Below are 24,346 nucleotides of genomic sequence, written 5' to 3' on the forward strand. Positions count from 1 at the left end.
GTGATTTTTAAATTAAGCTTCTGTAGATCCCAGAAACTTAATTAAAAAAAGCTCACCTTGCACCTGGTTCCTCTTTTTCCTCTGCTCCCTATAAAGCAGCTATTTTCTCCAGGGGAACTGATGCCTGTGGCTTGGAGATCAGTTGTAAATTGGAGAGATCTCCAGCCACCATCTGGAGGCTGGCAACCCTAGCTTCTACAGCAGGATTGAAGTCCAGTGGCACCTGAGAGTCCAACAAGATTTTTCAGAGTATGAGCTTTCAAGAAGCTCCCTTCTTCAGATACAACTAGGAGTGGAGATCCCTGAACCTATTCCTACTTGTAGTTGAAGAAGGGTTTTGACTCTCAAAAGCTTGTACCCAGAAAATCTTGTTGGTCTCCAAGGTACCACGGGACTTCAGTCCTGCTGTTCTACTGCAGACCAACACAGCTATCCACCTGAAGCTATTTGTCTAAATGTTATGTATTTTTATATGTCCTGACCTAGATAACTCAGGCAAGCTCAATCTCATCAGATCTCAGAAGCTAAGTAGGGTCAGTCTTGGTTAATAATTGGATGGGAGACCTCCAATGAAGACCACCTCTGCTAGTCTCTTGCCATGAAAATCCCACCAGCGGTTGCCATAAGTCAGCTATGACTTGAAGGCACTCTCCACCACCACCAAGTATTAATATATCATCTTAGGAAGCTGAGCTGTTGACCACCAAGTCCCCTGTTCACATCTCATCTTTGCCACAAGCTCACTAGGTGGCCTTAGGCAAGACAGCCTCGTATGGAAATCTTAGTACCATCGTACCTTACAGGCTGTTCTAATTATTACAGAGATAATGCTCGTAAAACACTTCAAAGGTTGCACTTCACTGTTACCGTTGCAGTGCCTTATTTAAGATTGTGTTGGAGACTTCTAAAAAATTCTAATGATTTTTGTGCTTTAAAAATTGTTCTCTATATTGCTACAAACCAGAAGGCTACAGGTGGACAGGAGCAAGCTGGTCCAAACGGGCTTTGCACCACAGGTTCTGCCGCAGTTACAATGACAATGGGTTGCTGTCTTTGGTACTATGGCCTGGATCTAAGTCGATTCTGCAGGACTGCCACGGACAGTCTTAGCTAAGGGGCAAGAGGAGCAGCTGCTGTGAGCCCTGCATTGGGGGGAGGCCCCACTCAAGGCCCCACCCCTCCTAAAGGAGCAGAGGAAAGAAGAACAGGCTGCTGCCACCACTTCTACCTGCCCCATCGGGAGCTCAAGCAGCAGCGGCTCTTGCTCACCTTGCATGAGTAGAGGGCCACTCTTTGCTTGTTCCTGGTAGTTATTGCAGTTATTCTGAGGCTCCATCCAGGACTTTTGCCCAGGGCCCCAGAAGCACAAAGATTGCCTCTGGGCACTGCTGTCACTGCACGGTCAATTGCTTCAGGGTGTTTGTTGGCTCCTGGACAGGGAAGTCACAGGGTGTCTCCAGCAAACTTCCCCTCCCCACACACTTAAGTTCAGAGCAACTTATAAGAAACCAGCCTTTTTGTAGTATTTGTATTAACCCTCTCTGGCCTAAATTCTTCCTTTGTTCCTCATATTTTCAGTTATGTTTGATGAACACTACTTAAGACATAGGTCAGAAGAGTAGAGGAAGGAAGGAAAAGAAAGAAAAGAAATACTCCAAAGCAGCTGTGTTTGATTTTTATTCAATTGCACATCTCCGTGACCATGCATTCTTCTTCCTCCATTTCTCGCCTGGCACAGCACTCCGGTGGCCAACGGCATGGCTTGTGACACACACACTCAAATCAGGTGCTCAGCAGCAGTGGCTGTTGCTCTTCAGCCAATTCCTCACCCGGGGAAATCTCGTAGACGACACAAAGGGATGAATACAAGCAGCCAATGAATGATACCAGGCTGGCAAAGTACATCACCCCATTGGCGCTGCCCACCATGGATGTCAAAGGCCCCATCACAATGGAAACCAGGATTTGTGCAAGGAAATACTGGCAGCTCAAGAGGGAGATATCCATCCCCATCCCTCTCTTCGTCCCCTCCTCGCTGGATCCGGCAAACTGTTTGGAGAGAAAGGGAAGAGGGGCAGTTGTGAGAAAGAGGATTCTCTTGCATTCTCTCTCTTCCAAGCTAACCTTTCCCATCCCAGTAAAGTCTTATAAACAAAACAAGGACTATGTTGCCAAATCAGACCTCGCCCTACCCCAGTCTTCCAACCAGGTATTTCTGGGAAGTGCACAAAAGGTTCTATTTAAGAAATATAGATTGAGGGTCAGCAAAGAATCAACTGGTGGGGGGAAGAAGGGAGATAAGTAATGGGGAAATTTCCCCCAACTCAAATCTCCCCTTCCAACATATTATAAACTCTTAGCTTAAGAGTTTGGAGCATGCTCAGAACTTATCTGGTTGTTTAGAGTCATAGAATCATAGGGTTGGAAGGGACCTCCAGGGTAATCTAGTCCAACCCCCTGCACAATGCAGGAAATTCACAATACCCCCACACCCCCAGTGACCCCTGCTCCATGCCCAGAAGACAGCAAAACACCATTAGGTGCCAAACTGGCCTGGGGAAAATTGCTTCCTGGCCCCAAAGTAGCAATCAGCATTACCCTGGGCATGTAAGAAAGGGCCGCGAGAACTAAGCACCGATGCAACCCTTCCTGCCCTCCCTCTCATGATCTGCCCAGGTTCACAGAATCAGCTTTGCTGTCAGATGGCCATTTAGCCTCTGCTTAAAAACCTCCAAAGAAGGAGAGCCCACCACCTCCCGAGGAAGCCTGTTCCACTGAGACTGCTCTAACTGTCAGGAAGTTCTTCCTAAAATTTAGTCGAAAACTCTTTTGATCTAATTTCAGTCTGTTAGTTCTGGTCTGACCTTCTTGGGCAGCAGGAAACAACTCCATGCCATTCTCTGTATGACAGCCAAGTACTTGAGGATGGTTATCTTGTCACCTCTCAGTCATCTCCTCTCCAGGCTAAACATACTGAGCTCCTTCAACCTTTCCTCATAGGACTTGGTCCCCAGACCCCTCGCCATCTTCATTGCCCTCCCCTGGACACTTGCCCACTTGTCTATGCCCCTCCCTTTCAAAAAAATCTACAGCTTTTCTGCATGGTTGGGAAATCTCCCCCATGTGCTGAACCCGCTGCCTTGGGTTTAAAGAATATGCCAGCTGCTCGTCAGAAAACTTACCTTTTTACTCTGGTAATAGTCGCAGAGCAGAGAGTAAGGAAGTGTGCACAGTGTAGAAAACAAAATGCCGTAAGTTATGCATAGCGATAAAATCACATAGATATTTCTGGATAACGTAGCTAGGCCAGTGCCCAGTCCAAAGGCCAGATACGCTATAAAATAGAGTGTGCGGACACTGAAGTATTCCTCTAATTTCTCCAGTGAGGCTGCAAAACAAAATCAAGCCGGGGGAATCAGGTCAGTTTCACACCAATGGAATCTACAGAACATTCCCAAAAAAGTCTTGGGTGAGGTTCAGGTCTGGATCTCAATTTTGGAGGGCCCGGGGAAAATATCTTTTAATGTCCCCCATTAAGCATGCAGCCATGCTTCGTTCTCCTCCCAACACATGGATGCACAAAAATATCTTCCCTCCGACATTATGAGACATGTATTCTCCCTCCAGGGCCCTGACCTGGATAGCCCAGGTGAGCCTGATTTTGTCAGATCTCAGAAGCTAAAGCAGGGTCGGCTTTGGTTAGTAATTGTATGGGAGACCTCCAACGAAGACCAGGGTTGCAGAGGCAGGCAATGGCAAACCACCTCTATTAGTCTCCCATCCAATTACTAACCAAGGCCGACCCTGCTTAGCCTGGGCTATCCAGCTCAAAGTGCTCTCTCTGATCATCACGGGGAAATGCACAAGAGGTTTCATACCAGAATAGAAGGCCGCGCTGAATGCATAGATGCACATCCCCCAGCAACCCATAGTCACTCCTGCGTTATACTTTTGGTACTCTTCGGAATGGTGAGGTGCTTTGGGGTCTCCTTGGAAGACCACTTCCCCCATGAAGTCTGTGTAGAAGAGAAGCATCCCTTCAAACGAAAGCCAGCCTGGAGGAGAAACCAGAAGATGGAGAAGAAGTAGGAGAGAGTGACGGGGAGACAACGTGGTGCAACGTGGTTAGAGTGTCAGACTAGGAACTGGGAGGGCCAGGTATGAGTCTTCACTTTGCCGTGGGAGTTTGCTGGGTGGCTTTGGGCCAGTCACCGTCTCTCAGCCTTACCTACCTTGCAGGGTTGTGAGGATGAAATGGAAGAGGGGAGAATGATGGTTGTAAGCTGTGTCTCAATAAATGAATGGGGAAATCAAAGGAGGAAATTAACAGCTGGTTATGTAGCACCAGAAAGAGCAACATAGACTCCCAGTCCACTCATTGGTGCAGAGTTGCTAACCTCCAGGTGGAGCTTGGAGATTTCCCAGAATTACAACTGATCTCCAGATGACAGAGATCAGTTACCCTTAATAAAATGGCAGCTTTGGAGGGTGGACTCTATGGCAATATACCCCATTGAGGCCCTGCCCCTCTCCAAACTCCACCCTCTCCAGACTCCACCCTCTAATCTCCAGGAATTTCCCATCCTGGAGTTGGCAACGCTAGCTGAGGGGAGAAACCTATGCATGCTGTCCTTGGAAAGGAGCTCCCATCCAGAAATGCAGCACCCTCAGCTATCTCAGAAAGTTAGCCTCTGCCCTGCCTACCAATCTAGGAAGGCAGGCTCATTTGTGGCTTTGGTCCGGCATACCTACGGGACCGCCTCCCTCCCTGTGTTCCTCCACGGCAGCTTGGCTCATCTGAACAGGGTCTCCTGCAGGTGCCAGACTGCACACAGGTGAAGTCAGCACGGGCTTTCTCTGTGGTGGCCCCTACCCTGTGGAATGACCTGCCTGAGGAAGTCAGAAGAGCCCCCACTCTCCTGGCTTTCCACGAATGATGCAAGACCAAACTATTCAAAAAGGCTTTTTATTCAAATGAGAGGGCTGTATCGTAGGGACCATAGACTTCATCACTATATTGCCTTACGTATTATCTGCTGCTTTAAATATGTACTCCCAGGGCTTTTTTTCAGGGGGAACGCGGGGGAATGGAGTTCCGGAACCTCTTGAAAATGGTCACATGGCTGGTGGCCCCGCCCCCTGATCTCCAGACAGAGGGGAGTTGAGATTGCCCTCCGCTCCACTGAGCGACGCAGAGGGCAATCTAAACTCCCCTCTGTCTGGAGATCAGGGGGTGGGGTCACCAGCCATGTGACCATTTTCTCTGAGGGCAACCCACTGAGTTCTACCACCTCTTTTCCCAGAAAAAAAGCCCTGCGTACTCCTATGTACCACTAGTGCTCCATGTTGTCTAATGTCAGTCCTACAATTGATTATGTTCTGCTTCAGTATTTTTTCTACTCTGTAGAGTCTGTATTGGATTCTTGCTAATACTATGTCTTTTAAACTTGTATCTCTTTACCCTATGGCATTGTTTATGGAAATGTCCTTGATACTGCATTGAAATGTACTTGCTACTGATTGTACTAATCTCATACTGTGTAATCCGCCTTGAGTCTCAGTGAGAAAGGCGGACTATAAATGACATACATACATACACACATACATACATACATTCCAGTTTACCTAGGAAGTGGTTGATACAGAGGTTGCGCAGGGCCTTGGGCATTTGGCAGATGGTGTTACACAGCAGCTTCATGGATAGTGGCTGTTCGGAAAGTTCGCTCGATCCATTCAGTTCGCTCTCGTACTTCACCCCGTTCAACAAGATGTTCGCGACCTGCACCCCAAACATCGCTGCAAATTCAGCAGAGGTTGTAGCCCCCCCCCCCCCCCAAACCCTTACAAATGACATCCAACCATATGGTGCCCTGGTCAGCAACTGAGTTCCCACCCTTCAAACACAGCAGCTGTTTCTGCTGCTTCCACCATGTGAGTTTGCACCTGGACAGAGATGCAAATGTCTGGAAGGGCTGGAAAGAAACTCAAGAAGAGAGTGCACTAACTGCCTAACTGGATCATCCCATCTTTCTGTGTCTAAAAGTATTCAGAGATATACTGCCTCAGAACATGGAGGTTCCACATTTAGCCATCACAGCTGCTGGCAGACCCGTCTGCCACACATTTTAATAAGAACATAGTAATAACTGATGTTCTGGATTAGACCATGGGTTCACCAAATCCGACTGTGTGTGTCCAAAAGCAGCCATCTGGACACCTCATAAGAAAGGCATGAAAGTTATGCCCCTGTGTGTTCACAACACCTGCCATTCAGGGGTGGACTGAATTTGTATGTGGAGGATCCATTTAGAACTATGTGATCCATGGCAATTCAAGACATCTGATAAGCCCTTCTCTGAGAGAGAGGTGACTGCCAGAGACAGGGCCTTTTCGGTGGTGGCTCCTTTGTCACTGGAAAAATGGCCCCTTTGTTGTTCACCTGGTACCTAAGTTTCAGCCTCCACGGGAAATTGTTCTGGTTTATCTAGGCAGTTACTTAATTGATTTTTCTCATCTTCAAGTAATAATTGCATTTACCTATCACTCTTCAAGGCAGATTAGTGCCTCATTCAGAATGATGAACAGTCAGTGTTATTGTTATCCCCGCAATACACCTGGGCAGCTCAGGCTGAGAGGAGTGGCTTACTCAAGGCCACCTCCTGCTGATCTCATAGTAGCAGTGGGATTCAAACCAGCAGAATACCAATTTACAGCCCAACAACTCTGCTACATCAGCATTCTTAGCTTTGCAGTTGATTACATTTTTTTGCAGGTCTCACATAGGCTTTGGGCCACTCTGGAGTGCCTGATGACTATGGGGCGGCTTATAACCCTTTTAAAAAATACTAATAATCAAATGTAGCCCATGGTGGCTGTTAATAGATGTCTCCGCCTCCTTGAATTTTTCTAATCCTTTTGAAAACCACCTAAGCTGGTGGTAGAAAGAGACATGGAGTCACAGCAGACTTACGGTGATGCTTTGGAGTTTTCAAAGCAACGGATGGACAGAGGTGGTTTGCCATTGCCTGCTTCTGCAGTCCTGGACTTCTTTAGTGTCTCCCATCCAAACTGACCATGGCCGGCCCTGCTTAGCTTTCGAGATCTGATGAGATCTGATAAGATCAGGCTAGCCTGGGCCATCCAGGTCAGGGCCCACCTAAAATAAGAGCCCTCAGAGCTCCTTGGTTTGGAATGCTTCTTCCTTGAGGCTCACCTGCTGCCTGCCATAAAAATAATAAAGACAAGAGCTCTATCTGAACTGTGAAACGCTTCAATATGATAAGTACTTTTAGATCCAGTTATTTTAGAGATGTTATGTATGATTTACCCTGATGTGGCTAGCCCAGGTGAGCTTGATCTTGTAGGTTCTCAGACGCTAAGCAAGGGTTAGCCTTGGTTAGTAATTGGATGGGAGACCTCCAAAGAAGACCACAGTTGCAGGTGGAAAACCATCTCTGTTAATCTCTTGCCATGAAAACCTCACCAGGGGTCGCCATAAGTCAACTCTTTGAGGGCACTCTCCACCACATTTACAATTTATGTTTTATGTTCTTTGTGAGTGATTGTAACGGTCTTTGGTTTTATGCATTACATACTGTCATTTGTTCAATAAATAAATATAGTGCAAAGTTGCATATATCGGGTACTAGACAGAAGCAGAGAGTTTCAGCAAATAGCTTGCTTTGTTTCTTTCCTGGGAAGATGCAGGCTTTCAAAAAATGTTTTCCAATAACTAACATGAGCCCTCCATTTTTCTCCACTCACCTGTTGGCTGAAGGTGACGTTCCGTCTCCTGCTGGTCTCTGGAATGTTGCCCGTGATTATATCGGGGATAGCCAAAGTCTGGGGTCTTTTCAAAATCCCTGATGATCGTGGTTTGGTGGCATCCAAGGAGCCCACCCTCAATCCCTCACCATCTGGTCCCGGAGTCCCCGCATTCTCCCCTGGGTCTAAGGATGTGTTTTCATGGCAAAAGAATCCCTCTGGAGCCCTGGGGAAACTCACGCTTAAAGTTTGTCTGGGCAAGCTGGATGGGACAGTCAAGTGGGTGTCATGTCCTCCTGTGAAGCAATCGATCAGCACGCTGTCGATATTGGAGGTCCCAAAAGAGGAGGCAAAGTCGCTAAGGCCTGTCAAGGAATTGTCCCTGCTGATAAAGCTGCCATATTTAGGCGTGAGCGGGCTGAGGGGGGAAATGGGGCTGGTGAAACTGGCATATAAATGGACTGAGTTCTGCGACCCGAGGTTCTCGCTGGCACAGTCCTCGAAAAGAAGGGGCGGGGATGGAGGGAGCGGCAGATTTGGGCTCTTCATGACCTTCTTCTTCTTGCTGAAGGGGTGCAAGGGCCTTTCGGGAATACTGATCAAAGTCAAGACGGTTGCTATCGTCAACGCAATGGAAGTGAAGATGTAGATGACACGAAGCTGGCCTCCCACCGCTCGTCCAAAGCCAGTTCTGTCCCAGTTAATTCCTCCAACGACATAGCCGAAGCCGCCTCCGAGGCCTGGAGTGGGAAAAGGAGAACAGGGTTGGTTACCCTTCCAACTACAACAGCAGGTCAGCTATCCCCCTGTCCATATCCATAACAAAATCATTCTGTGGTTGGCCCTTAATGAACCCATTTCAGGTGTTTTAAGGGGGTAGAATTATTATACATGGGGGAGGGGGAACATAACTGCGACACACTCCATCCCTGACATATCTACGATCATTGGAATGGGCGCGTATAGCCCACGTTCATGAAAGCGTCAATGAAAGCGTCATTGTTTTCCACTTGTAGGTAAAGGTGCAAGCACCAAGTCATTACTGACCCATGTGGGGGGGACGTCGCATCACGATGTTTTCTTGGCAGACTTTTTACGGGGTGGTTTGCCATTGCCTTCTTCAGTCACCTACAGTTTACCCTCAGGAAACTGGGTACTCATTTTACTGACCTCGGAAGGATGGAAGGCTGAGTCGACCTCGAGAGTGGCTACTTGAACCCAGCTTCCACCAGGATCGAACTCAGATCGTGAGCAGAGCTTGGGCTGCAGTACTGCTGCTTACCACTCTGTGCCACGGGGCTCCTCTTTCTACTTGTATAATTCCATTTTTCTTCATTCCCACCCATATTCAGTATCCTACCTAATATGCTATTCCCATTCACTTTTCTGTGATACAAGTCCTTGTACATTGCTCCTTAGGTGTCTCATCATATTGATAGTATCAAGCTACAGTCTGCTTCATAGGGACTATCATCAATTTACACTGCGTAAGCTGCTTTGAGTCTCAGTGAGAAAAGCAAACTATAAATACAGTTAATGTGTGTGTGTGTGAAGTGCTGTCCAGTCACAACTGACTTATGGCGACCCCTGCTGCAGCTTTCAAGGCAAGTGAGAAGCAGAGGTGGTTTGTCGTTCATTTCCTCTGCCGAGTCTTCCTTGGTGATCACCCATCCAAGTACTGACCCTGCTTAGCTTCCGAAATCCGACAAGATTGGGCTATACCATGCTGCCTTCCCTCTCCAAGGCAGTTAATAAATAAATAAAAATAAATAATTAGGTAGGGGTGTACAAATTTGTCTCTTGCATTTTCATATATTGTCATTGCGATTCTTTCATCTTCGTCCATTGTTCATCACAGGTGTTTCTTATCTATTTATTTATGTCCAGCTTTTTAATCCCCATAGTACAAGGTTTATATGCCACTGACCAAAAACAGGCACCAACAATGATGTAGCTATTTAAAAATAGAACAATAAAGTAAGCCTGATCTCGTCAGCTCTTGGAAGCTAAGCAGGGTCAACCTTGGTTAGTGATTGGATGGGAGACCTCCAGCAAAGACCAGAGATGCAGAGGCAGGCAATGGCAAACCACCTCTGCTAGTCTCTTGCCATTAAAACCACACTAGGGGGGTCACCGTAAGTCAGCTATGACTTGAGGGCACTATCTGCCTCTGATAAAGCTATCAAATTTTGTTAGCACAGGGAGCAAAAGAGACAACTGTTGTGTCATCCTTAGCAGGGAAAAAGCCATGACAGAAACTGGGATTTTCAGGTTGAAAGGGTACACTCATGAGATCTGCCGATGTCCCCACAGGTAGGGCTCTCTCTGGTGAGGTTGCCAACAACCTGGAGGAAAAACTGTTTTGTCCCTTTTTGTGCAGAAATGGGTAGTTGAAGCTTTTCATGGCATAGATGTAAATTTCATTGCCTGGTAAATAACATCTCATCACGCCTCTGTTAAAGGGACTGGGAGTTTTTTTCTCCACCCTGTAAGCAACCCTACTCTCCAGGTAACTGAAAGCCAGAAAAAGTTCATTTATATGTGCTTCAATTAATGCTCAGAGACTGGGGGCAGAGCTTGCCACAGCAGTCATGTTCCCACCCCTCCATGCATCTGGATTCTACTCCCAAAGAATATCTTGAAAGTGCTATTAACTCCTGCAAAACAGGAGGCTGTACCACTTTGATATGCTCCAACCGATCCTGTTTACCAGACCCAGTGCCCATTGCCTGGCCCATTTTAAATTATTCTGCCTATTTTGTTCCTCCCCCTTCCCCTTGTCAAAAATGTTGTGTGTGTGACTTGCTAGCTTGAGTCATTTTCACCTCCCACAGCCTCTTCCAAGCGTGGGATACCTCTTGCCTCATGCGCGTGAACGCTAAGGTGCCGTACATTGCACACTCTGCCATTCCACACACTGCAGCTCTCGAAGAAGAGTTTGGACTATTGATAAAGCTTTTGGAGGACTATTATTTTTGTCTAATGTATCTTTTAAGAAGCATCACTCTTCTTGGCTTTAAAACCAACAGAACTTGAACATAAAGCAGAGCCAGGGGTCATTCATGAACATTCCAGCTTCTCAGGGTAAAAAAAAATATTTGCCAGAATGCTTACAGTTCATCTTCTATGGGGGACAGGCAGAAGGTTATCTGCACAAAGCTGACATCATAAAGTTATAGTGCTGAGAAAGTAGTATGATTGGGGTAAAACTCATGCATGGCCATAGGAAATATGCAATACTGGCAGGAAAGAAAAGCATAATCAAGTGAGATTTGGGGACTGGGTGTGGGGCCACATAAATTATAGCGTTACTAGCACTATACTTATCCCCTATTACCAGGGCTCATTTCAAGGGGGAACACGCCGGAACACAGTTCCAGCAGTTCCCCAAAGAGGTCACATGTCAGGTGGCCCCGCCCACCTGACTCTCAGCCATTATGGGCCCGTTGCGTCCTGGATTGGGGCCGAAATGGCCTGGATCGGGCCTCTGACAGGTGGTGGATCACTCTCCCACTCAGCAGCAGCCTAGTACTGACCATTTTGGGCCCCTTTTTGGCCATTTTCAGCCCCTTTTTGCCATTTTGAGCCCAATTTTGGCCCAAAACAGCCAGGATAGGTGATGTCATGAGGTGTGGCATATGCAAACCAGTTATGCTAAGGACACACTTCCAGTGGTGGCAAGGGGTGTGGCATATGCTAATAAGTTATGCTAATGAGTTATGCTTATGAGTTCCTCCAGCTCTTTTTCTACGAAATGACCGCTGAAGCAGACTATGTGGAATCTCTGTTAGTGATCCTCAATTTTAGAAGTGGGAATTACAGTGGTTTCTCTGCCATTTTAATCTTTGAAGCATCAGAGGGAATGACCTTCAGTTTGTAGGAGGAAGGGGGTGAATTCCCTCTCACTGAAAAATAAACCTTGCTTGTAGAAAAGTAGCAAGAAAGCCTACGCTGAACTTTTCTCCTTGCTCGTTTTCTATGAGTAAGGAACGTTCTATTTTTTTCTTAAGGGATGTAGTAACAGGGGATGCTGACTGGGAGAAATCTCTCCTCCCTTTAGAAGTGCCACTCAGATGTAACGAATATGAAAACAACTCCCAAATCAGCAAAGCTGAAGTAATCCAAACCCTTTCCGAGCCAGCGCTGGAAGAAAAACATCCGCTTGCCAGATTTGGCAGCTAAATGCAACTGAGCACGGCGCTCATGATAGGACATGCTCAGTGGCAGCAACTGAAGCCTTTGGCCCATTTGTTGCCCACAGTTGAACCACACTATAAAAATGTGATCCAAATACAGATCAGACAGAAGAGGGTGACACACCTGAGAACATGCTATTTTACGCTCAGACAAGGAAAGAACTTGCAGAGTACAATATTACGAAAAATCTGCAATGCTGTCAATGACACGTTGATATTTATTTACTTAGATATTCATACCCAGCTGTCCTCTCCAATGGGGACCCAAAATAATGGTTGTTGTGGGTTTTCCGGGCTGTATTGCCGTGGTCTTGGCGTTGTAGTTCCTGACGTTTCGCCAGCAGCTGTGGCTGGCATCTTCAGAGGTGTAGCACCAAAAGACAGAGATCTCTCAGTGTCACAGTGTGGAAAAGATGTTGGTAGGTCATTTGTATCTACTCAGGAGGGGTGGGGTTGAGCTGAGTCATCCTGTAAGAGTTTCCCAGGGTGTGGAATGCTAATGGCAGGAGGCTTCACTGTATCCTGAGGAGGTTCTTTTGCATATGGATTGGTACTTGATGTGCTCATTGAGAAAGTGCGGCTCACATATCCGTCTTGTACGATCCACTAATGTTTTCATTATGCCTCTTTTCTGTCGGGGGTGGTGATTGGAGTTTTTGTGTAAGTACCGATCAGTGTGAGTTGGTTTCCTGTAGACCCTGTGACCTAACTGAAAGTTTGCTTTGCGGATGACCAAGGTATCCCGGAATGGGAGTTTTCCCTCGAGGAAATTAATCATCTAAACCACGCACTTCAGGCAAATGGCTACTCCAGAAATGAAATCCGAAGAGCAATCAAACCCAGGATGAATCAAACAACCAAGGAAAAACAGTCTCCTACAGGAAAAGTGTTTTTGCCATATATCAAAGGAATTACTGATCAGATGGGAAAGCTTATGAAAAAGCATAACCTTCAAGCAGTATTCAGACCCACCCGAAAAATACAACAGATGCTACGATCAGCAAAAGACAGTAGGGACCCCCTCACCTCTGCAGGAGTATACCGTATACCCTGCAGCTGTGGACAAGTTTACATCTGGACCACAAAGCGTAGCATCCAGACAAGAATAAAAGAACATGAAAGACACTGCAGACTTGGACAACCTGAAAAATCAGCAGTGGCTGAACATAGCCTAACTCAAACAGGGCACAGTATCTTATTCCAGGACACCAAAATACTGGACAACACTTCCAACTACTTTGTCAGACTGCACAGAGAAGCCATTGAAATTCACAAGCATAAGCAAAACTTCAACAGGAAAGAAGAAACCTTAAGAATGAACAGAGCATGGTTTCCAGTTCTGAAAAACACCAGGCTAACAAAACATTCTATCCCCGACAATAGCCCTGCAGAGAAGATTAGCACATCAAGTACCAATCCATATGCAAAAGAACCTCCTCAGGATACAGTGAAGCCTCCCGCCATTAGCATTCCACACCCTGGGAAACTCTTACAGGATGACTCAGCTCAACCCCACCCCTCCTGAGTAGATACAAATGACCTACATCTTTTCCACACTGTGACACTGAGAGATCTCTGTCTTTTGGTGCTACACCTCTGAAGATGCCAGCCACAGCTGCTGGCGAAACGTCAGGAACTACAATGCCAAGACCACGGCAATACAGCCCGGAAAACCCACAACAACCATCGTTCTCCGGCCGTGAAAGCCTTCGACAATACATGGGACCCAAAATACTTTGCTATATCACATTTTACTCTCACAACAGCCCTGTGAGGTTGGTTAGGCTGAGGGAGAGAAACTGGCCCAAATTCACCCAGAGAGCTTCCATGGCAAAGGGAAGATTTGAACGCTGGGCCAGTCACCTTCTCATTCACCTTAACCTACTTTGCAGGGCTGTTGAATAGAAAAAGAGAATTACATTGTAAGCTAGTTTCAGTCCCCAATGGGGAGAAAAGCAAAGTATCCATAACTAAATAAATACAATGCACCAAGAAATACCCAGTATGAATCCGCCTTTGTCAGGAACACAACAACGAAAGGAGCTTGACTCTTAGATGCTTATACCCTGGGAAATCTTGTTGGGCATTACTGAACCCAAGTTTTGCTCTTCTACTGTAGTCCAACATGGGTAGCCACCTGAAAACAATCTTCATGAACATGCAGCCCCCAGAATTAGGGGTCCAAGAACCCCTACCCCATAAACAAATCAGAACTTGTCTTAGGAATTAAAAGTCTCAGAGGCTATAGCTGGGAAAAGGAAAGATTTCCAGCTGTAAAAGGAGGCCTACAGGCTGAACAAATGTGCTATATTGTGGTTAAACTGGACAGAGCCAGTTATTGGAAGACTCACTGGGAAGTTTATGGAAGCAAGAGAGTGGTTAGGAAATTTGTGGTCAAACTGGCCTGGGTTTACAAATTCATTCTAGGGAATCCCTCTGCATGAGTGTCAGGGAAAATGGGAAATGGTTTACATGAAGCCATAAGCATATTAGAATAGAAACTGCCACTTGGAGCAACATGCAAAGACAGTCAGGAGAAAGGTAGAACAGGAGTAGTAAGCTGAGTGGATACAGCAGGGTATAAATAAGCAAAAATGACAGACATGCAGATCATTTAGAAAATATATATATATGCTGCCTCTCCAGAGATCTGCTCAAGATGATAGCTGGATAGACAAGACAGATATCAGAGGCTCACCAGCTAGCAAGGCATGAATGTTGAGTCCTCGGTCTTGATCCGACGGGCTACACACGTCCATCATGTAGGCATGGCTGGGATTGTCGGCAGAATCTGCACAGAAGTCCATAAGGATGACTCCGCAGATGGTGAGAGCAATTCCCCATTTGTGGTTATTCACAGTGTCAGTCAAAGCAGTTCCGATATCTCTGCCGTTCAGCATCAAAGAGAGTCCCAGCAATGCCCCTGAAAGGAAGGAATCCAGTTAGGCTGGATAGAAAATCAATAACGCTGTGCTCACTCTAGCAATGGCTGCAACCGTATTACAGCTACCAATGAAGGTTCACATTCTTATATCCATTGCCACCTAGTTTTTAAGCAGAAAATTGTTGCAGCATGGAGAGATTGATTCTAGGAATCCTTTACCCTGTGGTACTAGTTTTCTACTTGCAAGCTTATGGGGGTTTCCCTCCCCAGATCGTAATTCTGTCATGTGTAGTCTGAGGCGATACTGTCAATTCCACTCTTCCAAAACTCTTTCACCTCACTCTGCTAAATGTGTAACTTCAGACTAGGACCAGGAGGTGGTGGAAAACTCATGTATCCCAGATTAGACTGTTGCTCAGTTGGAGGAAAAATAGATCCTGCCAGGCAAGCGCAGATCTACTGTTGCTCCTAGACCATGGCACTAATTGCGTAGACTGGTTGAGCGCCTCCATTTCCCAGGACCTGACTCAGAAAGATCATCCGCTGAGTAGGAGCCAGAGTCACAGAGACGTTGGCATCCAAGCAAGGCCCTGTGCTGATAAAATCAGAATCAACTTCACTGGTGCCTCAGGAGGCTGTCCAGGTGTTGCTGGAGCAACACCTCTTTCTGCCCAGCTCTGTGTCCCATCTCAGCCCTGGTTTCCTGGCATGTCAACTCATGAATTGAGCAGTCTCCTGCCCATCATGCTCCTCCCCTACTGAACAGCTCCCTTTGTCACTAGAGGAGGGCCCTCAAGCTTTCCAACTCCAGTATTGGCAGGAAGAGGACACCATGAGGGCAGCCAGAGTCCTCTGACCAATTGGATTGCAACCAGACCTTACCCACTCACACTGAAGGACGGGTCTTGGAGTAGTCCAAGAAGCTGTGCGAAGATATAAGACTCTATGGAGCTCTGCAGCAGCACATCAAAGCAACGCGTCTGCCACCTCAGAGCTGTCCATGGTCCTGTGCCTCTTACTGGTTCTCTTGGAGGTGGTCATCTGGCTGTTCCCCTTCACACATGGGAGGGGGTTCACATGACTGAATGCTTCTCCTTTAAACAAACTATTTTCTACATAAACAAAACTGATACGTCGTGGAGAAGGGTTCTAGCCTAGCTTTTGCTCTGACATAGTAGAGTTCTATGTGATGAAAGGAGCTTTGACTCTTGAAAGCTTATGCCCTGGAAATCTGGTTTGGCTTTAAGGTGCTACTGGACCTGAATCTTGATCTTCTACTGAAGACCAACATAGCTACCCACATGAAACTATATTCTATGTGCAGGAATTCCTTTTTGTATGGAGGAACATTCAGTCACCTGATGTTGGAAACGGTACAACCTGCACGCAGGTTGACTACCTTGGTAAGAACTTCTGTCTTTGCTAGTTGTAATCTCCTAGTCCGTAGCAACTTGCTCCATGCTCTGGTTTGAGATTTCTAGTAAGGTGCTAGCACAAACCATGATCTTGTCCTGCCTTCCCACTTCCTGCTAACTAGTCCTCATAAGACTTTGGACCCTGACAAAGCTGCTTGTGGTCCACAGCAGTTTAGTCAATGGACAGCAGTGGCCAACAAGGATAAAAGGCCCAAGCAATTACCAGCAGAAAGGATGTATGGAAAAGCCTGGTTTGTGCTATGGTTATGGCATCTTGCACAGGTTGAACTGCCTTGGCAGAATGAAGATTAAAAACAACATTACCAATTGCCAGGACCAGGATGAAAGGCCTCCTTCTGCCAAAGGGGGAAGTGCACCTGTCGCTCCAAGCCCCCAGCAAGGGCTGCAGCAGGAATCCTGAAAGAGGAGAAGGCACGGAATTAGCAGCAACATCCGTCACAGTCTTGCTAGGGAGAGTTTGGAAGAAGCAAGTGGAGGGCTAAGTCTCAATGAAGTGATCAATCCGAGTCTGGACTGAACCACTTCAGATGTGGGTTGGGGTGTCACAAGAATGAATATTTTTCCATACCGGCAAAATACCTGAACACAGAAATCTAGCTTGTCAGGGAGATGCGGAGGCTAGAGTTCTTTTCTCTTGCATGTTTGTTTTCTATGTCAAGGTAACTGTTGTATGGAAGAGCAAGATTCGAATCCAGTAGCATCTTAAAGACCAACAAGATTTCTAGGCTGCTCACTTTCCCTGAATGTTTTCTGTATGTAGGGAATCACTATTTTTTTTTAATAGTGAAAAAAACAATACAATCATGTTAGTCCCAAATTTCACAGTCTTGATAGGCCACATTCCAGGTGCATATTTGCGTACCCAAAAATGTACTACAAATGTAATTTCAAGAATACTTTCCTGGGAGTAAGACCCCATTGAATAGACCTGAGTAGGAATCTATTGTTCTCCTCATACAGGAAGGGGTTTTCCAGGGTTCCCAAGTCCAGGAATTTCTTGTTGGCATTTGAACTTTTAATTAAAGAACCAGAGAGGCACCACCAGAAAAAACGAAATGTGAGAAGAGAGACAAACTTCAAACTGGCACTGAATTCTTATGGAACCAACTCATGGGCACAATATGCTTTGGTTTAGAATCAGAGGGGCAGTGGGACAGTGGTTAGAACATCTGCTTTGCAAGCAGAAGGTTGCAAGTTCACTTCCTGGTGTCTCCAGTTAAAAGGATGAGGTAGAAGAGAGCATGAAGGACCTCTTCCTGGGATCCTGGAGAGTGGCTGCAGGTCAAGTAGACAGGACGGGCTTCAATGGACCGATAGTCTGATTTTTCAGCGATAAGGCAGCTATAGACATTCATAAGGGGTCATGGTTCAGGGACAAAACACGTGTTGTATACGTGGAAAGTCCTAGGTTCAATTCCTGGCATCTCCAGGTAATAGATTTCAGGTAGGTAGTGCTGAGGAAGATCTGAAGCTTTGGGACTTTCTCATCACTGCTGTCTGATGTCCGTTACATGGAGACATATGCTGAGACCAATAGTCTGTGACAGCTTTATTGGAAGGGGTCACTCAGAACTCAAGCGTTGGTCTGTGGAAGATGCCAAGTTCAATCCCCAGCATCTCCAATACAGTAATAAGGTTTACTGTGCCTGAGACCACAGAGAGCCACTGCCAGTCAGAGTAGGCAACACTGAGATAGGTGGATCTGTTGCCTGACTCCGTATACAGCAGCTTCACAGGACCCATCTGACTCTTGACAATCCAGCATACCTATGGGACCGCTTTTCTTCCTATGTCCACAGCAGCTTCACTCATCTGAACAGGGTCTCCTGCAGCTGCCACCCTGCACATGGGCAAAATCAACAGCTGCCCATGCACAGGCCTTCTCTGCAGTGGCCCCTGCCCTATGGAACGGCCTACCTGAAGAGGTCAGGAGAGCCCCCACTCTCCCAGACTTCTGCAAACGATGCAAAACTGAATTATTCAAAAGGGCTTTTTACAAGATGGGAGGGCTATATTGTAGGGAGATGATCTCAAAGAGATGCTTCGCCAGTGAGTTAGGGACCATAGACTTCACCACTATGTCGTCTTCCGTCCTATGTGTTGCTTTAAGGATGTGCTCCTATGTGCTACCTGTTGCTTTAAGTATGACCCTACTGGGTAGTTCTATGCTTTCTAATCTGGAGAGCCGGGTTTGATTCCCCACTCCTCCACTTGAAGCCAGCTGGGTGACCTTGGGTCAGTCACAGCTCTCTCGGAGCTCTCTCAGCCTCACCCACCTCATAGGGTGATTGTTGTGGGGATAATAATAACATACTTTGTAAACCTCTCTGAGTGGGTGTTAAGTTATCCTGAAGGGTGGTATATAGATCAAATTCAAACTAACAAAATAAATAAATAAACATTTTTCTCTACCGAGCTAACTGTGATATACTCGAGGCCTGCTGCTCTCCATAGGCCTTACAGCAAGGATTTTTTTAGAGTGACAAAGTTAAAAGATAGAGCAAAAGAAAGAAAGTAAAACATAACAAAAACACAACTACAGAGAGCTAACAGTGGCCTATGTCAATCTACAAAGTAAAAAAAGAACAGTAAAAAGCATAATAAGAAGATTGTTAATCCATTACAGTTTTTCACCTACAATACTCCCTCCTTAGTATCAATCAGCTTGTGGGCTAATTAATATCTTTTTTCTGTATCTTTGTCAGTCAAAGCCACAGCCGGACTTCTCACCCTACCTAGAATCGGGCTGATCGACCAGACCATTCCGTAGAGCTGATCCGGCAACCCCATCTGGAGCAATACTGGAGTCACGTAAGCGGTCTCCATGGCGTAGCTGAACTCGATCCCGAAAAGGATGCACCCGTTGAACAACAGTTCCAGAAAGGACCTCTGGGGGTGGAGCTCCCCGAAGTGAATCCGGTCATTCGGGCATGGGGTATTCGGGGGAGGGGGAGGGGACGGCCGGATGTGTTTCCTCCTCTTTGGGTGCCTTTTAAAGTTGTTGGCCCGATGGCTGATGTGGCGGGTGATGGATCCGGCATAACCTGTCACTTGTGAGCGCCACAATTCCTGAGCAGAGAGGCTTGGGAAGAGCACATCGCTAGAAGGGGTGGCCGTGGTGGGAGGTATCATTGCGGATTTTCCTACAAAAGAAATGTTCAGAATTGTTGTGGCATTGTGGCTTCTAATGCTGCAGAAACACAATGAGATACGTCTTCATCTATACATACAGCAGAGGGTAACAGAGATGGTGGTGGTAGAGAGTGCCATCAAGTCATAGTTGACTTACGGTGACCCCTAGTGGGGTTTTAATGGCAAGAGACTAGCAGAGGTGGTTTGCCACTGCCTGCCTCTCCAACCCTGGTGTTCGTTGGAGGTCTCCCATCCAATTACTAACTAAAACCTACCCTTGCTTAGCTTCTGAGATCTAACAAGATTGGGTCCAGAGAGGACTGGATCCATTTCACATGACATTCCACTTTTGATTGCAAACTCCCTGCAAGTAGAAAACTAATGCATCAAGGATAAAGGGTCTAGTAAAGATTTCTACCTCCTGTACTTGTTTTCAACTTGCAATTATGGATTTTTTAAAAAATAGGGAAACATTAAAAATTGTGATCCTCCACCCAAAGTTGCAGTCTATTCTGCCACATCATGACTCTGCCACCTCTCCCCAACCTGTTGCATGTACTAAACTGCCTCTAAGGGACCATTGATACAATCAGAAGAATAAGTGGTACAGTTTTACCTGAATTTCAGGCTGCAGGTGAGAGAAGTTATACATTTGAACGCCTTGCAATAAACAACAAGCCACAACAAACAATACATGTGCAGTTTTGAAAGCCCTCAAAAAACAGGAGAACCTGAGCCGAAACGAAACCTAAATCTGAAATGTCTTTAATAACATATTTAAATAATTTTCAAGTGACTGGTGCTTGTACATCGTCCTAATATTTTGTGCCCATTGGTGGAAAGACAGGAAGGCAGGGAGCTAGTTTATGCCTAACAAAGTAATGAGCTACAATGTGGTACTTTGTTTGTATATTTTCTAATGTTTGGATGATTTTATGTTTGCTCCATCACTGCTATCAGATTAGGAGATGCCTCGAAGATCTGAAAGGTGCAAACATTTTTATAAATAATAGACCCCAAAAGGCTCGCCTTCCCTTTTTTTAGTAATCAAAAGGACTAGAGCCTTAAGAAGCTTTTAATGGGTGTTAACCAATAGGTTACTATTAGCTGAGCTAAATTTCTTTCAGCAGCTTATAGAATTTGTCACAAAATTCTATGTACAGATTTTAAATTTTAACTATTGGTCTTCGGCTGGACCAATTTTTGACCTTATCGTTATTAAATAGCTTGCTTCTGATTTAGACTGGACGAAGGCTGACTAAATAAATAGATTGATTGATTTAATAGAACCTTAATTTTTTTTAAATTGAAAATCTAGGAAATAGGGCGGGGAGAGAGATGGAGTGTTCCTGGGGCCGCAAAGACCCCTTGAGGCTATGGCCCTCACAGACCCCTCCAGTCTCACAGAAATCCTCCGTCATGGCCACTCTTGCTGGGAAAGCAAAACTCCACAGCATGTGTGCATACACACAAACACACCTCCTCTTTTCCCACTCCAACATTCAGAGCTAAACCTACAGATAAGGTTCCCTCTACATTCTGGTGCTGCCTCTAAAGCATCACCTTCTTTGCTGCATCTCTGCCTCGGGGCCTGGTACCTAGGATGCTTCCAGGCAGGTGCTTAGCCAGCAGCCTGCAAGCCATTCCGTGAGAAGCGGATTTTACCTGTCTTATGCCAATTGGTGGAGCATCCTTTTCTTTTCTGGCCGTTCTCCCTGGATTACCGAATTCCCTGCGGCAGGTGATCGGAAGATCGCTCGGCAGCTCCCTGGTTCTCCCCCCCACCCCCACCCCGTTCTGGCTGGGAGGAGGCTAGCTGGGTGATGTCACCAAGCATCTTGGCTCTGCTTTCTCTCGGTTCTGCAGCAAGGCATCCGCCTTCTCTCTCCACTTCAGCCACCCTGCCTTAAAGTGGCAGGCTGGCCGTGCGATGCTCAGCAGCACACAGAGCTGGGCAGGAAGAGATGGATGGTGGGGGGGCACCAGCTGGTGCTCTTTTGCAGAATGGCTCCAGAACCAGACAGGGGGAATAGAGGATCTTTGCAGACAAACCTGGTCCAGGTATGCTCTGTGTGTGTGTGTGTGTGTGTGTGTTTGTGTTTGCTGGGCATGGGTGTCGCTAGGGATGCCAAGTACTATTCTGACTGCAGCCAGAGCTGTAGCTAGCAGGCATGGACAGGCCCTTTAACTTACCAGGAAAATTCCCAGTTCCCTAGAGGGCTCTTGCAAGACAGCAGCAAGCTCAGCCAACTGGCCGCTATGGGGCTGGCAAGATCCGCTCGGCTCAGACATGGGCCATGGTGGTGCTACTGATAGTTACAGGCTCACCCAACAGACAAGCCTACATCCAAGGCCAATGGGGCAGGCAGGAGGGCCGTTTGGTCTTGGATGGCACTCAAATTTCTTCACCTTTTGGCATTTGTTACATCTCTCAACTTGTTTTTCCTCATGCCACATGTCTGTATAATAGTAAAGAGTCCAGTAGCGCTTTTAAGACTAACCATCATTAATGTAGCATAAGCTTTCAAGTACCATAGCTCTCTTTGTCAGATGCATGGAGGATATGAAGAAACTGGCCAGACTGCTACAATAAAGTTGGTTAGTCTTAAAGGTGCCACTGGACTCTACTATTTTGAAACTACAGACTAACATGGCTAACTCCTCTGGATATAAAGTTGGTTAGTCTTAAAGGCGCTACTGGACTTTTTACTATTTTGCAACTATAGACTAACACAGCTAACTCCTCTGGATATAAAGCTGGTTAGACTTAAAGGTGCCACTGGACTCTTTACTATTTGGCAACTATAGACTAACATGGCTAATTCCTCTGAATATAAAGTTGGTTAAAGGTGCTACTGGACTCTTTACTCCTCTGGATATATGTCCATATGTTTCATTTTTCTCATGACTAGGAGCTTCGGAAGCTTCTTCAACCTGGATTCCAAATCCTCCCCAGCAAAGCCGTCTGTGGGCTGGATTCTCCCAGCCGTGATGTCCCTATTCCGCCTTCCCCCTTTGCAAACTGCCTGAGGAAGTTATGGCCCTGTCTGGAAACATAGCTGCCCCTCCGTGTGGGGAAAGCAGGCCGCAGCCCCCTGGTTGTGTTCAACCCAAGACTGCTTCCCGTGACCCACTGTTTCCGCCCATTGAATTGGTCTCAAGAATGATGCTACAGACCTTAAGATCCGGACTTGCCTCGTTCTGAAAAGGTGAGCTGTGGGGAAGGATGTGGGCAGATGCTGAGTCATTCGCAAGGTTTAGGACTGGGGTGGGCAGGCTGTGGAACGCACAGGGGAATTTCCCAGTGGACCACTGGTGATTAAGAGCAAGTCCAACCAACTCCAGAAAAACTGCCTGTGCCTCCAGGTCCAACTGGCTCATATCCTGCAATGGCAACAAGGATCAACGTCGGCTCAACAATTGCCACTGCCACCAGTGGTGGGAGAAGGCAATGGGCAAGCCAATGCCTATTGTTGGTGCTGCTGACCCAGATAACTTCACAGAGCTTATCAAGGGCCACTCCGCTTGGCTTGTCCCAGGGCCATTTTAACTTTCCGGTCTGCTGCTGTTTGGGACAAATCCGTGTGCTTCGGAATGTGTTTTGTTCTCTCTCTCTCTTTCTCCCAGTTTGGTTTTAGCTTCTGCTGGATATGCTCAGAAAAATGCTACAGGCCTGCCATGCTACTTTGACGATGCTGAGAAAGTGAAGTCCGTCGCATAGCACCTCTGGAACTTGCTGCCACAAGATGTAGAGATGGCTGCCAACTTTGAGGGTTTGTTTTTCTTTTATTTTTTAAGATTAGACATAGTCAGAAGATGGGTCTGTCAATATCTAATAGCTGTGATGGAACCTCTCTATGCAGAGGCAGTATAGCGGATGCTAGGAACAACCCACAAGGTCCAGCCATTACCTTCTTGTCCTGCCTGTGGAGCAACCTGGCTGACTGTGGTTGGAACACAATGCAGGAATACAAGGGTTGTGGTCTGACCCAACAAGCCTGGTGTGATGCTGCTCAGCACAGTGTGAGAAACAATCTAATAATGGATCCAAGTCTTAGAGTTAAATGACTCGATCAGTAAAATCAAACAGCAGAGACCTTCTGAAGTTGTACCACTACAGCAGGAGGGAATCGCATTTTTAAACGTCGCTGCACATTTTTAAAAAACCCTCCCTGCTTGTAGAAGAGTAGCACTTCATAAGAACGTTGAGCAGAACAGATTTGGTCCTCTTCCTTGTTGTGTGCTGCTTGCTAAACATGCAAATAGAGACAAGAATGGGAATTGATGCAAAGACTACTGAAGTCACAAGGGTAATGATGACTTTCTAAAGTAGGGGGGAAGCAATGAAATTCTCCATTGCTCCTAGGGGGAAGGGGTATTTGGGGTGAGTCTCTCCCTTGCTAGTTCCTTTTCATAGGGCTGGATCCAATCAGCTTTTCTCCTTGTGAAAAAGGGAGGGCCCTTTTGGCCACCCCGCAAAAGCTATGCTGGAGATCATAAGACCTGGATGGGCAATAGCCTTGAGGGAAGGAAGTTGGAATGAAGATTGCAATAAAGTAGAGGCAATTGACATATTATTCCCCATTACTATGTATGGATGTGAAAATTGGACAGTGAAGAAAGCTGACAGGAAGAAAATTGATTCATTTGAAATGTGGTGCTGGAGGAGAGTTTTGCAGAAACCATGGACAGCCAAAAAGACAAATAAGTGGGTTCTAGATCAAATCAAGCCTGAATTCTCCCTAGAAGCTAAAATGACAAAACTGAGGCTATTGTACTTTGGTCACATTATGAGAAGACAAGATTCTCTGGAAAAAATAATGCCAGGAAAAATCGAAGGCAGTAGGAAAAGAAGAAGACCTAAAATGAGATGGCTTGACTCAATAAAAGAAGCCACGTCCTCCAGTTTGCAAATTCTGAGCAGTTCTGTTAAT

General features: G+C 46.3%; 1 protein-coding gene across 1 annotated transcript; it reads right to left on the reverse strand.

Annotated features, from left to right (window-relative positions):
* Positions 1–1,782: 1,782 nt before the first annotated feature.
* Positions 1,783–19,412, reverse strand: SLC45A1 (solute carrier family 45 member 1). Its single transcript, XM_055001782.1, has 8 exons — positions 19,016–19,412; positions 16,584–16,676; positions 14,659–14,883; positions 7,765–8,504; positions 5,626–5,779; positions 3,879–4,055; positions 3,183–3,388; positions 1,783–2,049 (listed from the first exon to the last, which is right to left on the reverse strand). The coding sequence occupies exons 1-8, from the start codon at positions 19,410–19,412 to the stop codon at positions 1,783–1,785; spliced, it is 2,259 nt and encodes a 752-aa protein (XP_054857757.1).
* Positions 19,413–24,346: the final 4,934 nt, after the last annotated feature.

Source organism: Eublepharis macularius, chromosome 17, assembly GCF_028583425.1.
Source record: "Eublepharis macularius isolate TG4126 chromosome 17, MPM_Emac_v1.0, whole genome shotgun sequence".
NCBI classification, from domain to species: domain Eukaryota; kingdom Metazoa; phylum Chordata; class Lepidosauria; order Squamata; family Eublepharidae; genus Eublepharis; species Eublepharis macularius.

Bases quoted from the DNA above. Each gene is read 5' to 3' on its own strand.
- SLC45A1 (XM_055001782.1), bottom strand. From the start codon at position 19,412: ATGATACCTCCCACCACGGCCACCCCTTCTAGCGATGTGCTCTTCCCA. The intron at 14,884-16,583 runs GTAATGTTGTTT...CCTTCCTTTCAG, and splicing joins CATCCTGGTCCTGGCAATTG to GGGCATTGCTGGGACTCTCT. The intron at 5,780-7,764 runs GTGAGTGGAGAA...TTTGGGGTGCAG, and splicing joins ACGTCACCTTCAGCCAACAG to GTCGCGAACATCTTGTTGAA.